At 48.4% G+C, this 14,577-nt stretch overlaps 1 protein-coding gene across 3 annotated transcripts in view; it reads right to left on the bottom strand.

The window, feature by feature from the left end:
* Positions 1 to 13,610, bottom strand: part of Carm1 (coactivator associated arginine methyltransferase 1) — a 48,017-nt gene extending 34,407 nt beyond the window's left edge. The window contains exon 1 of one of the 3 annotated variants that reach the window (XM_057766350.1): positions 13,277 to 13,610. In XM_057766350.1, coding sequence (XP_057622333.1) covers positions 13,277 to 13,499 — 223 coding nt within the window. In that variant the 5' untranslated portion in view covers positions 13,500 to 13,610. The remainder of the gene's footprint in view (positions 1 to 13,276) is intronic. The other 2 variants (XM_057766352.1, XM_057766351.1) reach the window with 2 other exon arrangements.
* Between the last annotated feature and the right edge of the window lie 967 nt (positions 13,611 to 14,577).

Genomic DNA, 14,577 nt, shown 5'->3' with positions numbered 1-14,577 from the left:
CAAATGCACCAAATTCAATACCCAGGGCCCAGGCAACCTTATGGTGTTGATTCAACAGCCATGAAATAAAGAATTATCCAATGAACATATAGAAGACACGAAAGGTCTTCCAGAACCTCCAGGCTCTGCCTCTTCTGGCTACTGTGAAGTTTGGTCTCATTTTCTTTCATAAAACTGCTCACAGGGGCAAGGTTTGGCAGCACACACGTGTGATCCTAAGAAGCTGAGCAGGACTACTACAAGTTAGATCAGTATGGGCTACAAAGTGCGAATCTGCCTCAAAAAATTAAAGAGGTGGTGGTTTTGTACACCTTTAATCCAGCACTCAGGAGGCAGAGGAAGGAGCATTTCTTGAGTTCAAGGCCAGCCTCGTCTATAAGGTGAGTTCCAAGATAGACAAGGTTGTTACACCAAGAAACCCTGTCTCAGGGGAAAAAAAAATTCACGAGGATAGGGGGCTCTGAGGAGACCATTCAGTGAGTAAAGCATTTGTCATGGAGGAACTAAGGATTCCAAAGCCCCAAGTAAATGCTGAATAGGCAAAACAGCCCATCTGTAATCCCAGTCCTGGGATACGGAGATGGGATCCCTGGGGTGAGCTGGCTAGCTAGAGAAATCAGTGAACTTTAGTACAATGAAGAGACCAGTCTCAGTAACTAAAATGGAAAGTAATGACACCCAGAACCAACCTCTGGATTCCACACACATAAAAGGAGTCAGAGATATAGCTCAGTTGGCAGAGTGCTTCCTAGCATACATGATGCCTTGGGTTCAGTCTCCAGCACCCAAAAAACTGTCATGGTGACTCATGCCTGCCATTCTAGTACTCAGGATGCAAAGTGAGAGAATCAGCAATTCAAGGTCATCCTTAGCTACAGTTCAATCCCAACACTTGGGGAGGCAGAGGCAGGCAGACTGAGTTCAAGGACAGCAGAATCACACAGAGAAACCCTGTCTCAAAAAAACAAAACAAGAACAAAAAACAAAACCAAATAAAAAGCTCTCTTGGCTTCTAAGCTCAGGACAGGTACCAGTGTTAAGTAGGCAAGCCTGGAAGGATCCTGAGAGACCCAGAAACTTGGATCCTGAAGCTATTCAAGCAGTTCTTTAAAAGGGGCAGGTCTTAGGGCAAACACCATGGGAACACATGGTGGGCTTATGACCATTATTCACTGACTGGACTAGCGAGGGTCTCAGAAGTCCTTCATATTACTGGAGGATTTAAAAACTCATTCACTTAGCCAAGGTCACAAAGTCATGACTGCCACTCAAGTTCTTAGCAGCTTCTGGCTCCAAGTCAGTACAGAGGGGTAACTTGCCAGCCAGCACCTCCTAGCCTGCTGTGACAGGAACCCCAGCATGCTAGACAACTGAGGCAATGCTACCCACTCCAGACCGCCTTGCTGACCTCCCAGCTCTACAGCTAGGCTAGGCTTTCCCTCTTAGCCCTTTGGCTGTCATCCTCCTCGGTGTCTCTTGGGCCCTATTCCTGTCAAGGACAGGCAGGATAGGTTGTTGTCCACATCCTCTCTGCTTCTAAAGACAGGAATCTACTAGATGGGGGCTGCATGTGACTTTACAGGGCTGTGAGTCTGGAAACAATGTCCACCCTGGCCAAAGCCACCTTCAGTCAGCTGGCCCTCCCCACCAAAAAGACGCTGAGATCCAAGGAGTCCGAGGCCCAGTGCAGCCCTTCATCCTGAGAGGACAGAGGCAGTAATCTGAGCCCTCCCCCACCCCATTTCTTCATGCAGGTCACTCTTACAATAAAAGCTTCTGCCCTCCCTGCTGCCCTTGGCTAGACCCAACCTAGAACCTCGCTTCCAATGCAGGTCTATGGAGCCACCTGGGTCAAACTCTACCCTAATACTTGACTCTTGTCAGCTTGCCCTCTAATGAAAATGTGCAAATTCCATTTTGTAGCAGAAAAAAAAACTGTCAAAGAAATAGTGAAAATATCATGACCAGGAAAGACCTGACAAACCGGGCGATGGTGGCGCACACCTTTAATCCCAGCACTTGGGAGGTAGAGGCAGGCGGATCTCTGTGAGTTTCAGACCAGCCTGGTCTACAGAGCTAATTCCAGGACAGGCTCAAAAAAAAAGTCACAGAGAAACCCTGTCTCGAAAAATCAAAAAAAAAAAGAAGAAGAAGAAGAAGAAGAAGAAGAAGAAGAAGAAGAAGAAGAAGAAGAAGAAGAAGAAGAAGAAGAAGAAGAGAAGAAGAAGAAAAGAAGAAGAAGAAGAAGAAGAAGAAGAAGAGGAGGAGGAGGAGGAGGAGGAGGAGGAGGAGGAGGAGGAGGAGGAGAAGAAGAAGAAGAAGAAGAAGAAGAAGAAGAAGAAGAAGAAGAAGAAGAAGAAGAAGAAGAAGAAGAAGAAGAAGAAGAAGAAAGAAAGAAAGACCTGACAGTGAGCCCAGAGTTCCACTGTGCCATGGGCTAACTCCAGGCTTCTGTAAAGCTTCTCTAGCAGAGGCCCAGTGACCAGCCTCCCTCCAATTTTAGAAAGGGATTCCTGAGCAATCTCCAATCTTTGAACAAGCAAGATTGAATTTACTTGTTTGTTGCAGTGCTGGGAAGACCTTGAGTATGCCAGGTAGAAACCCTACTGCTCAGCTCTAGCCCCAGGCTAGGACAAGCAAGCTTAAGTGACTATTGATTTATTAAGTATGGGACCTCAAATATCTTAAAATCCCCAAGATGCCCAGAGCAGTGGTTTTCTGCTAGTGGAAAGTAGGTGCTAGGAATACCATTATCCCACCCTGTAGAAGCCTAAGACTCTGTGGTAGCCTCTGGGGCTGGTGGCCTCTGTTGTCTTTCAAAGTCTCTCCCTTTCCCCATACCTGAGCCCTAACTCAAGCCTGGTCAGCCCTTACTCTCAAAGCCTGCTGGAGGGTGTGCCCAGGAGCTCACAGGAACAGCAAAGCAGCTACAATGATGTGGATGTGAGGCTCTTAGGCCAAATTCTTAAATGAATTCCTGTCCCCACACCAGCCCTGAGAGGTGTAGGTGTCATCCATCTCTCCAAGTGCAAGGGTAAGAGAAGCTCACAGAATGGCCTGCGGTCATAGCCACTGACTTCTGACATCATACCTCAGCATACTTCAGTTTCGGAGCCCAGCAACATGGGCTGGGGATGCAGCTCACTGTATAATACTTGGCTACACCTGTGTGTACAAAATCTTGAGCTCCACCCCAGCACTGCAATAAATACAAACAAAATCTTGAGAGGCTCTGCACAGGCCAGGGTTCTTCCCAACCTCAACCCATGTCCTACGAGTCTTGTTTCCTGGGTTCTCCAGCAGACCCCAGGTACAGAGTGGATGCCCTGGGCAGCAACTGCACCTGCCACAGTGTCTCCTGAGCAATCCATCCCCAGTTGCTAAACCTAGTAGAGTCATATCCTGGGCAAACACTCTGCCTGTTCCCCTGATCCAGGTACCCACGTGGAAGCCCAAGGCTCAGCGCTTGTCATTCACAATCTCATCAGGATCTGAGACCATAAGTGAATCTGAGGCACAGGATACAGGGGACATGTCTGCATGACATACTCAGGCATCCATTCGGAAAAATGTGTGACTGAGTGAGCTGGATATGTAGAGATTATAAAGAGGCCCACATGGCAGCTCATGGAAAATTCTGCAAACATACAAGTTAGGTTACAGTACACAGTCCAATAGGAGGAAAACCAAATTACACCTTCCATGTATAAATCACAGCTGAGGGGACTGGTTCTCAACATGTGGGTCAAGACCATTTGGGGGTCACACATCAGATATTTACATTATGATTCATAAGAGTAGCAAAATTACAGTTATGAAGTAGCAACAAAATAACTTTATGGTTGGGGGTCACCACAACATGAGGAATTGTTTTAAAGGGTCTCAGCATTAGGAAGACAACTTGCAGGAGTCAGTTCTCTCCTTCCAATATCTGAGTCTCAGGGATTTAACTCAGGTCATTAAGCTTGGCGGCAAGCACCTTACCCACAAACCACCTCTCCAGCCTCAGTTTGCTATTTATCTCAACTACATGAGACCATATGCTGGTTCAATAATAAATTTATAAAGTCTTTACTAAATAATCCTTTTTACATTTATTCATTAGTAGCCATGTTTGCCAGCAAGTATATATGTATATTATGTATGTAAATGTATGTAGGTGCACTTTGTAAGTTTCAGATCTCCTGAAACTGGAGTTATGGACATTTATGAGCTGGGAATCAAAACTAGGTCTTCTACTAGAGCAACAAGTGCTCTTTTGTTGTTGTTTTGTTTTTCAAGACAGGGTTTCTCTGTCCTGGAACTCACTTTGAAGACCAGGCTGGCTTTGAACTCAGAAAGCCCTCTGCCTCATTCTCCTGAGTGCTGGGATTGAAGGTGTACGCCACCACTGCCCGGCTTGCAACAACTGTTTTGTTTGTTTGTTTGTTTTTGTTTTTCAAGACAGGGTTTCTCTGTAGTTTTGGGGCCTGTCCTGAAACTAGCTCTTGTAGACCAGGCTGGCCTTGTACTCACAGTGATCCTCCTGCCTGTGCCTCGCAAGGGGTAGGATTAAAGGGGGGCACCATCACCGCCCAGCTGCAACAAGTGCTCTTAACAGCTAAGCCAACTCTCTAGCCCTTATAAAACATTTTGGAAAAAGAAAAGGTGGCTAGAGAGATGGCTCAGTGTCTAAAGTGCTTACTATGCAAACTGAAGCCCTGAGCTTGATCCATCAGAACCCAAGTAAAAACCAAGTTGGCTGTGGTGGTGGGTGGGTCCCAGTAATCCCAATGCTAGGGAATCCCAGACAGGAGTATTCCTGCGCCAGCACTCAGCCTACTTAACAAGTTCCAGGCCAATGAGAAATGCAGCTTCAAAAAAAGAACTACAAGCCTTTTATGCCTTAGTTGATAAAGTGCTTGCCATGTAAATCTAAGATCCTGAATTTGGTCCATAGAAACCAGGTAGAAGAACAGTGTGGTGGTTCATTTAAGCCCCAGGCCAGTGAGCAACCTTGACTTCAAAGGAAGCTAGCACCTGAAGAATGATACCAAAGGTCCCCTCTACACACATACACAAGGAATGGCACTCAAGGTTTATTGGCCTTACATACACACAATCTTTGTTTTTAGACAGGGTTTCTCTGTGTAGCTTTAGAGCCTGTCCTGGAACTCACTCTGTAGACCAGACTGGCTTTGAACTCAAGAGATGTGTCGCCTCTTCTCCTAAGTACTAGGATTAAAGGTGTGTGCCACCGCCGCTTGGCAAAAGCACATATTCTTATGCACCTGCACATAACATGCATGCCCTCACAAACACACACAAATATGAAATGAAAAAGGAAAGCATAACAAGTGTGATAGTACACAGCTGTAAGCAGCTATAAAGAAAGCAGAGGCAGGAAGCTCGAGTTCAAGCCCAGCTTGGGCTACCCAGTGAAGAGTGCTGAAATGTAGCTCAGTTGTAGAGCACTAGATTAGTAGTGTGCAGATGGGCTCCATCCCCAGTACCACAAGCACTTTTCACTATGGGAATAGGAAAAAGAAAACTGGAGTCTGCCTAGACTTGAGTTTTGAAGGACTCTGAGGGCAAGTTACTAAGAACCCTCCTCCAGGAGGTCTAGGGTCTAACCTTTTGTTACTTCTTCCTACCGCCCAGTGTGGAACTCATTTATTCTGGAACACAAATTCTGAACTTAAAATACAACTTTGCGGAGTTGGTGCTCTCCTTCCATCTTTACATGGGTTCCAGGTTGTCAGGCTTGCATGGTAAGCATCTTATCTGCTGAACCATCTTGATAGTCCTAAGGGGCTTCTGCCCCAGAACCCCCATCAACCCTTGAACAACTTATGTACAAGAACATGAAAAATGAGATGCCACCTTGTTTAAGAGGTCTCTTTGAGTCTGACACACACGACACTGTCTCTTCCTTCCATCTGTTGTTCTGCAGCAGCACAGTAAGACAATGTTGGGCAGTGCTGAACTGACGGCACAGGCCATCTCAGTAGATCAACAAGCGCTTTACCTGTTTGGCCACCAGCAAAATAGGACCACAATTCCCAGCTTCACAGGGCTTTACATTTTTTTATTAGATTTACTTATTTATGTGTATGAGTGTTTTGTATACATGTATATATATGTACTATGGGTGCCCACAAGTCAGAAGGAAGTGTTGGCTCCTCTGGAACTGGAATTACAAATGGTTATGTAGGTGCTGGGAATCAAACCTGGGTCCTCTGGAAGAGCAACAAGTGTTCTTAACCACTGAGCCATTTCACCAGAACCACCACCACCTACCACCAAAAAATTTTAAAGACAGTTTCTCACTGTAGTCCACACTAGCCTAGAACTTACTATCTACCCCCCGGCTGGCTTGCAATTTCAAGCAATCTTCCTGTCTCAGTACTAGAATTATACAGGTGAGTCATCATACCGAGCCTTACTAGGCTTTTCAAAGACCAGTAGTGACATACACAAAAGGGCATAATCTAAAGGCCAACTGGCCCATGACACCCAGAAAAGTGTACCATTATTTAAGGCCTAACCTATAGGGACACTTCAAATCTAAAAAGATGTCTGGGTTGTCCCAAGTCTGGCTAAGACCACATTTCCCTCTGGTGATTCATTTCTTTTTTTATTTTTTTGAAACAGGGTCTCAGATAGCATACGCTGGCCTCGAATTCAACATGTAACTGAGGTTGACTTTGAACTTCTTGTCCATTTACTAGGCTTGCACACACATGTTTATGTGGTTCTAGGGAAGGAACCCAGGGCTTTGTGCATCCTAGGCAAGTGTTCTACCTATAGAGCCTCACTATTTCTCTCCTCTCTCCTCTCTCTCTCTCTCTCTCTCTCTCTCTCTCTCTCTCTCTCTCTGTGTTTCTCTTTGTCTCTGTCTCTCTCTCACTCACTCCCTTCCCTCCTCCTCTTCCTCAGACAGGGTTTCTCTGTCTAGCCTGGCTATCTTAGAACTCACTCTGTAGACCATGCTGACCTTGAATTTTTTTAAAAATACTATGGCCAGGGGGTGGTGGCGCACGCCTTTAATCCCAGCACTTGGGAGGCAGAGGCAGGCGGATCTCTGTGAGTTCGAGACCAGTCTGGTCTACAAGAGCTAGTTCCAGGACAGGCTCCAAAACCACAGAGAAACCCTGTCTCGAAAAAACAAAAACAAAAAAACCTTATTCATTTATTCTGTATACAATATTCGGTCTCTGTGTACGCCTGAAGGCCAGAAGAGGGCACCAGACCTCATTACAGATGGTTGTGAGCCATCATGTGGTTGCTGAGATTTGAGCTCAGGCCTTTGGAAGGTCTTAACTGCTGAGCCATCGCTCCAGCCCCCCACCCCGCTGACCTTGAATTTAGAGATCACCTGCCACTGCCTCCAGAGTGCTGGGATTAAAGGTGTGCACCACTAGTGCCGGGTTTACCTCGTATTTTCATCCCAGGCTTTTGCTCTTAAGAACCCACAAGTAAACACTACAGGTTTTATAGGACAAGATGGTCCTATATTCTTTGTGAGCTGGTGATTTCTTTTCCCAACCCCTACAAACTGTAAATGTTTCTAGCTCTGACTGTATAAAAATAGGCCATAGGCTCCATTTTATCAACAGGCACCAGTTTACGCTGTTCTTTTCCCTGACTGATCTCAAGATCAAGCACTTAAGTTGGGCAACAGGAGCTCACTCATAGCCTTGTATAAAGCAAGTAGAAAAAACAAATGGTAACAAGCATAAGCAATATGCGAGTGACAGAAGATTATCTTTCTGGTATTACTAACTTTTCAACTTCATCCTATCTTGACAATATGGCAGACTATTGCTTGTGTGCATAACAAACATTTAAGAGATGGCAGAGGGAAGTCACAATGGCCCCTGATTCTGTGACTGCACAGTCTAGTGGTGTCAAGTCTGACCTTGAACTCACTAAATAGCCTAGGCTGGCCTTGAACTTCAGATCCTCCTGCTTCAGTGCTGGGATTACAGGTGTATAGCAGCGTTGCCTGGTTGATAAAGGAGTCATGCAAGACTGTTTTATGCAGGGCTGGAGAGGTGGCTCAGAGGTTAAGAGCACTGACAGCTCTTCCAGAGGTTCAATTCCCAGCAACCACATGGTGGCTCACAACCATCTGTAATGAGATCTGGTGCCCTCTTCTGGCCTTCAGGCACACATGGAGGCTGAACACTGTGTACATAATAAATCTTAAAAATAAAAAAAAAAAAAAAAAAAAAGATTGTTTAGACAGACACTCTGCCAACTTAGTACAGCACAACCCCAACACAGGAGTTTCCTCTAGCCTTTCCACACTGGATGTCACCTCGCCAAAATGACATCAGCCCTTTCTTATCAGACAGGGTCTGGGCAAGGCATCTCTTCCTAAAGGGTTGAGGAGCAAGCCAGACATCATCCAAACTCATTCTTGCTGACCAAGACAGAAAAATGACCTGGGCATTTCTAGATGGGTTGGTGCCAGGCTGAGCAACTGCAAGTCAATTCTGCTCTCCCCCTAGCCATGGGAAAGCCCATGCCAGGGAGAGTGACCTGGATACAGTAGCTGCCTGCCATGTGGTCAATCCCCAGGGATAAAAATCAGAGTGATTTCAAATGGCTAGGAGAGCTGGGAAGCGTAGCCCCTCTGTAGGGGACCAGAATGGGGCCTTCTGGAGATAGCTGCCACATTTCCCAATGAAGGGCACAGACACCCAGAAATGGAGGCCCAAGAATCTCTCCCATCATGAGGTATAAAACATAGGGGGCATACTAGAAAACCAAGTCTTTCCCATGCTACCCCAATTGCTGGGGCTGAGGCTCAGTGGGTAGAATGTCTGCCTACCATACAAGAAGCTCTGAGCTTATAGCATAAACCAGTAAGGTGCTGCTGCATGTCTATATTCAGAGCCCTGAAGAGATTGGAAGCAAGAGGATCAGGAATTGAAGGTCATCAGATACATTGTATATTTAAAGTCAGCTTGTGCAACATTAAGACTTTGTCTCAAAATATTAGTAACAAAAATATAAAACAAAAATAACATCTGTAAAAATGTTGTTGGGTGAGGATGTGACCTAAATACATTGTATTCATATGTGAAATTACCAAAGAACATATAATTTTAGAAATGTACTGTTGACAAACACTTACTACAAATCCCCTGCTCTAGAAACCCTTCTTCTCTTCTTTTTTTTCTACAACCAAAACCCCTTCTCTTCTTTAAGCCCTTCAACCCACCAGAGGGACAGCAGGCTACAGGCAGAAAAGTGCTGCTGCAGGTAGTAAGGAAACAGGCACAGACAGGTCATAAGGCTAACTAAAGATTCTATGACTGACCTGCACCTGACCAACTCCTGAGTCTAGTTCTGGGCCCTTAGAGGACCCACAGAGATCTCTACACATTTGACACACTGGAAGAAGATTCCTTCTGGCCAGGTAGTGGTGGCATATGCCTTTAATTCCAGCACTTGGGAGGCAGAAGCAGGAGGATCTCTGAGAGTTTGAGGCCAGCCTGGTCTACAGAGCAAATTTCAAAACAGCCAGAGCTGTTACACAGAAAAATCCTGATGAGGGAAGTCCTTCTGTCTATGTGTTGCTTTTATTAGTTAATGAATAAACTGCCTTGGCCTGCTGATGGGGCAGAACTTGGGTAAGCGAGGGGGGGGGGCACAACGACAGGACTGAACTGAATGCTGGAACAAGGAGGGCAGAGAGGAGGGGACACCATGGAGCCGCTGCCAGAGTCAGACATGTTGAAACTTTGTGGATAAGCCACTGCCACATGGTGATGCACAGATTAACGGAGACAGGTTAAATTAATATGTAAGAGTTAGACAATAAGAAGCTAAAGCTAACGGGCCAAGCAGTGATTTAAATAATACGGTTTTCTGTGTGATTATTTCAGGTCCAAGCTAGCCAGGCGGCCAGGAACCAACAAACCGCCCCTCCTCCAACAAAATCCTGTCTCAAAAATTAAAAAAAAAATCCTTCTGGTATTCTGACAAACTCTCCTTACAGTCTATATACAAATTCAGATCCTGGGGACTAGGAGCATGCAGGCTTATAATGAACAAATCAGTGTCTTCTGGCGTCAAGAAGGCTCTACACGAAACCATCTCAAAATAAAACAAAAACAAAAATAGGAAAAATAGCACACCAGCCTGGTCTACAAGAGCTAGTTCCATGACAAGAACCAAAAACTACGGAGAAACCTTGTCTCGGGGGAAAAAAAAATAGCACAGAGACAAATGAGAAGCCACAGCAAGCGAGGGGTGCTTAGAGTTTGGCTACAGAAAGCCAAGGAGTTCTTGGAGTTGCTGGAACCTGCAACAAGGGCCTCTTCTTCTCTCCAGCCCAGAGGGAAAGTGGCCTTTTAGACAACTTGATTTCAGAGTATGGTCAGGAAATGAGAAAGCATATCCAAACTTTTCTAAGCCACCAAACTTCTGGTCATTTGTTACAAAGACCAGTGGAAATCTACACACTCAGCTTTGACTCGCCTTTAGAATCCTTGTTTAACTGCAATCCAACATCAGGAATGGTGGTACAAGTCTATAAGCCCAGGAGGAAGAAAGCAGAAGTAGCACAATGTTCAAGGCCACCTTGGAAAACCCAAGATTGTCTCAAAATGGCTCAGTGGGTAAGGGCACTTGCTATCAAATCTGACGAGTTTGATTCCCAGGACCCACATAATGGAAAGGGAGAACCAACTCCTGCAAGTTGTCCTCTCATCTCCACATTCTCACTGTGACATGAGACACCACCACATAAACACAAATAAATATATGTAATAAAGATGGGGTGAAATCTTCACCCCAATGTCATTTTAGCCCAGAGCAGTGGTTCTCAACCCCATGGGTCATGACCCCTTTGAGGGTCACATATCAGATATTTACATTACGATTCATAACAGTAGCAAACAGTAACAAAATTAGTCATGAAGTAGCAACAAAATAATTTAATGGTTGGGATCACTAAAACATAAGGAACTGCATTAAAGGGTCACAGCATTAGGAAGGTTGAAAACCACTGGCCTAGAGGATGAAATTTTTTTTCTGGCCCCAAGAATATATCTGAGACTGAGGATTTTGAGAAACAAGGACTTTTTACTTATACATATGCCCGTGTAGGTATGTATGTGTGTAATTCTGTATAACTTTCAACACTGTTGTGATCTGGGGGAAGGAGAAAATCAGAGACTCTCAAGTAGCACAGGCTGGCTTGAAATGCTCCTCTTTCGTCCACCTCACATGTGCTGGGATTACAGGTATTTGTATATACCTGTATATGTATATATTCTAATTTCTGAAGACAAGACCTTACTTTGCAGCCAGGCTACTCTTAAACTGAACTCCTCCTACAGCCAGGTATGGTAGCACACACCTTTAATCCTAGCCTTGGGAGGCAGAGGAAGGAAGACCTCTGTAAGGCCATCCTGGTCTACATAACTAGATACAGGACAGCCAGGACTACATAGAAGAACCCTGTCTCCTGGTCTACAAGAGCTAGTTCCAGGACAGCCTCCAAAGCTACAGAGAAACCCTGTCGCGAAAAACCAAAAAGAAAAAAAAGAAAGAAAAGAAGAAGAACCCTGTCTCAAAAAACAAAAAACTGAGTTTCTCCTGCTTCAGTATCCCAAATGCTGGGATACAGGCCTGCACCACCACACCTGGCACTGCAGGATTGTTTCGGGGGGCTTTGGTGGTGCTGAGGATCTAGCCCAAGGCCTCAAACTTACTAGGCAAATGTTCTACCAGAGCTGTATGCCTAGTCCATAACCATCTTTATTTTTACTTCACAGCTGGGAACAGAACCCAGATCCTTACCCATGCTGAGCCCCCAAGCAACTTAGATAATTACAGCAAAACAAGAACACAAACTGTAAAGATTCTCCTGGAATAAGTTGAACTTCTAAACATCAAAGAAATTGAGTGTAAGAGATTATGAGGAAACTAACAATTATGTAAATATAATAAATGCTATAAAAAAAAGGTTTTTTTTGTCAAGTTCACAAACCAAGCTACCCAGAACTTTGTCTTGGTGACTGAGACAGGATCTGCCCACATGAACCAAGCTATACTCAAGCTTTCAGTCCTGCTTCAGCTTACCAAGTGTTGAGCCCACAAGCTGCTAACACTACATCCAGCTTCCCAGAACACTTTCCAGGGTAGGCCCTGGAACCTGTGCCTTCGCTTCCTTACCAGTCCTAAACCCCTAATCTGTGAAATTCCCCTTTCACTGCTGTCCTCAAGGAGACCCCAGCTCTGTCCAAGCCCCAAAGGTGTCCCACTTTTGGGCACCAGACACACTACTTTCTCCTGTGTTTTCAAAGTCAAGGCAAAGACAGAAGAAGCCATCTGAACAGACTGCTACATACATTCCCCTTCCCAACATCCCATTACCAGGGAGGGAGAAAAAAATTCTCACAGGCCAGAATCAATCCGGTCCTCCTCGGTGGCCCTTAAGGGCATCAATGAACGAAACCTTGGGAGACAAAGACCATGAAACAGAATAGCAAACTGCCACTAAGGAATCCACCAGTAGAAAGAGTAACAAGAGAAAGAATGAAAGGTGGGACTACAAAGCTTGGGGGGGAGGGGACTGGTGCCCTTCGCAAATACACTGTGATTTCCCCCTTTATTCCCCCCCAAAATGTCAGTTTTTGAAGCAGCTTCTGATAATGTCACCAGCTTCTCACGTCCTTAAAAAAGAAGACAGGAGGCGCGTGGCGAGGGAGGTGGCATTACCTCTTGACTTCTAAAGCCGTTCATCAGCAAGCCGGCCTTCCCCTCCCCTCTTCCACGTTTCAATGGGGGATGGGGGTGGAAGTCTTTATCTCTGTCCCCAGTTCTAAAGTTTGCCAATGGAGGTGTGTTGGGGGGGATTCTGAATACCAAGTCCTCCTCCACAAGGGCGGAACCCAGTATTCCCGGTGCTCCACACTGAAAGCCACTTTTCAAATGTCCGTGTGCATGTGTAGAGGATGTCGCCTGAGATGAGATCCACAAACCACACCCGCTCAAGAACCCTGCAATCGCTCCCTCTATCATCCCCCTAAATCCTCGGGGCCCCACTTCCTGCCACGCGCCCCCCCCCCGCCGCAAATCTCAGGCCCCCGAGTGTTTCCCGCGCCCCTCTTCGGGCTCCTCGGTCCCCGCGCACGCCTTCTCTGCCATCTCGCCCGCCGGCTGAGGGAGCCGCGTGCACTGGCTCGGCCCGAGTCCCCCCCAGACCGCCCCCTCCCCCGGCGCCCGCGCTGCCGGCCTCGTGCGCCGCCGTCCCCAGGGTGTCCCCAGCACTCACGGCTGTAGAGGGCGATGCCCGCCGCGTCTGGTCCAGCGCGCACCTCGAGGCGCAGAGCCTGCTGCTCCGCGTGCCTCTGGATCTCGCCGTTCGCGTCGCCGATAGTGAGGAGGCGGGCGCCGGGGAACACCGACACTGTCGCGCAGGGCCCCGCGCCGCCCGGGCCAGCCACCGCCGCGCTCCCCGCACCCGGCCCCACAGCCGTCGCCGCCGCCGCTGCCATCTTAGGTCCGGCTCCAGGCCCCGCTGCCACCACCGCCACCGCCACCGCCGCACCCGGGCCCAGGTCGCCGCCGCCGCCGCCGCCGCCGCGCAGGCCGAGGCCGAGGCCGAGCCTGGCAGCGCGCCGCCTGCCGGCCACGCGCCGCCTCGCCGCCGCCGCCACGGGCCGGCTCGGTGGCGCAGCGCCACCTGCTGGCGCCTGAGGGAACCCGGCGAGAGCGAGCACGACGTGGGTGGGGCCGGCCCCACCCCGCGAGAACGGTCGCGGCTTTGTGAGGTGGCCTAGCCGCCCCGGCACGCCGGGAGAAGGACCCTACGTCGAGAGGCGGTGCTCGGCGCCCTGGCACGCCCCCAGGGCTGCTAAGCTCCGCCCCGAGGCCGCGGCGCGTGAGCGGCCGCGCTTTGTGCCACTGCGAAGCCGCTCTGGAGAGGTGGGCGGGGCGTGCGTCAGGAGGCGGTGCTTGGCCTCGGGCACGCTCCCGGAAGGACCAGGCGGCCCCGCCCCTCCGGGCCGGCGTTAGATGAACCACCCTGTGCACCGGGAGGCTGCACTTGGCCACGCCCCGGGGGGGGCAACATCCCGCCCCAGGCCTGCAGCGCGCGAACGACCACGCTTTGTACCACCGTGGAGTAGTTAAGAAAGGTCGAGGAGCTTGAGTCCGGGACTGCGGCCCGACTCAGAAGAAACGCCCCCTCGATGGCTGGGCTCCGCCTCTAGGCCGGCGCCCAGCGGATGACCATGCCTGGGGGTGAATAGGCGCTCGGCGGCTGGGATACGCCCCCCGGAGGGCTGGCTCCGCCCCCTGAAGGGCCACGGTTAGCAGCGAACTGCTGGAGCTCTGAGGGCGGAACAGAAGCCTAAGTCCCGTTAAGGACCGCTCCTGGGCCCGAGAAATTCGGAGGATGATTTCCAAACTAGGCGCTCGGTCACGCCCCCAGGCCAAGCCTCCGCCCCGTTCTCTTCTCACTGGTAGGGAAAGGCCCTGTGGTCACAGGGGCTGGCTCGCCCCCAGCTGTGGCTCCGCCCCACGCTGCCCTACTAGAAAAGCACTTTGAGCCGCACGCCAGACCTTGGCATT

The sequence above is a fragment of the Chionomys nivalis genome, chromosome 4 (genome assembly GCF_950005125.1).
Source record: "Chionomys nivalis chromosome 4, mChiNiv1.1, whole genome shotgun sequence".
Classification (NCBI taxonomy): Eukaryota; Metazoa; Chordata; class Mammalia; order Rodentia; family Cricetidae; genus Chionomys; species Chionomys nivalis.
This window is presented reverse-complemented; position numbering and strand designations above follow the sequence as displayed.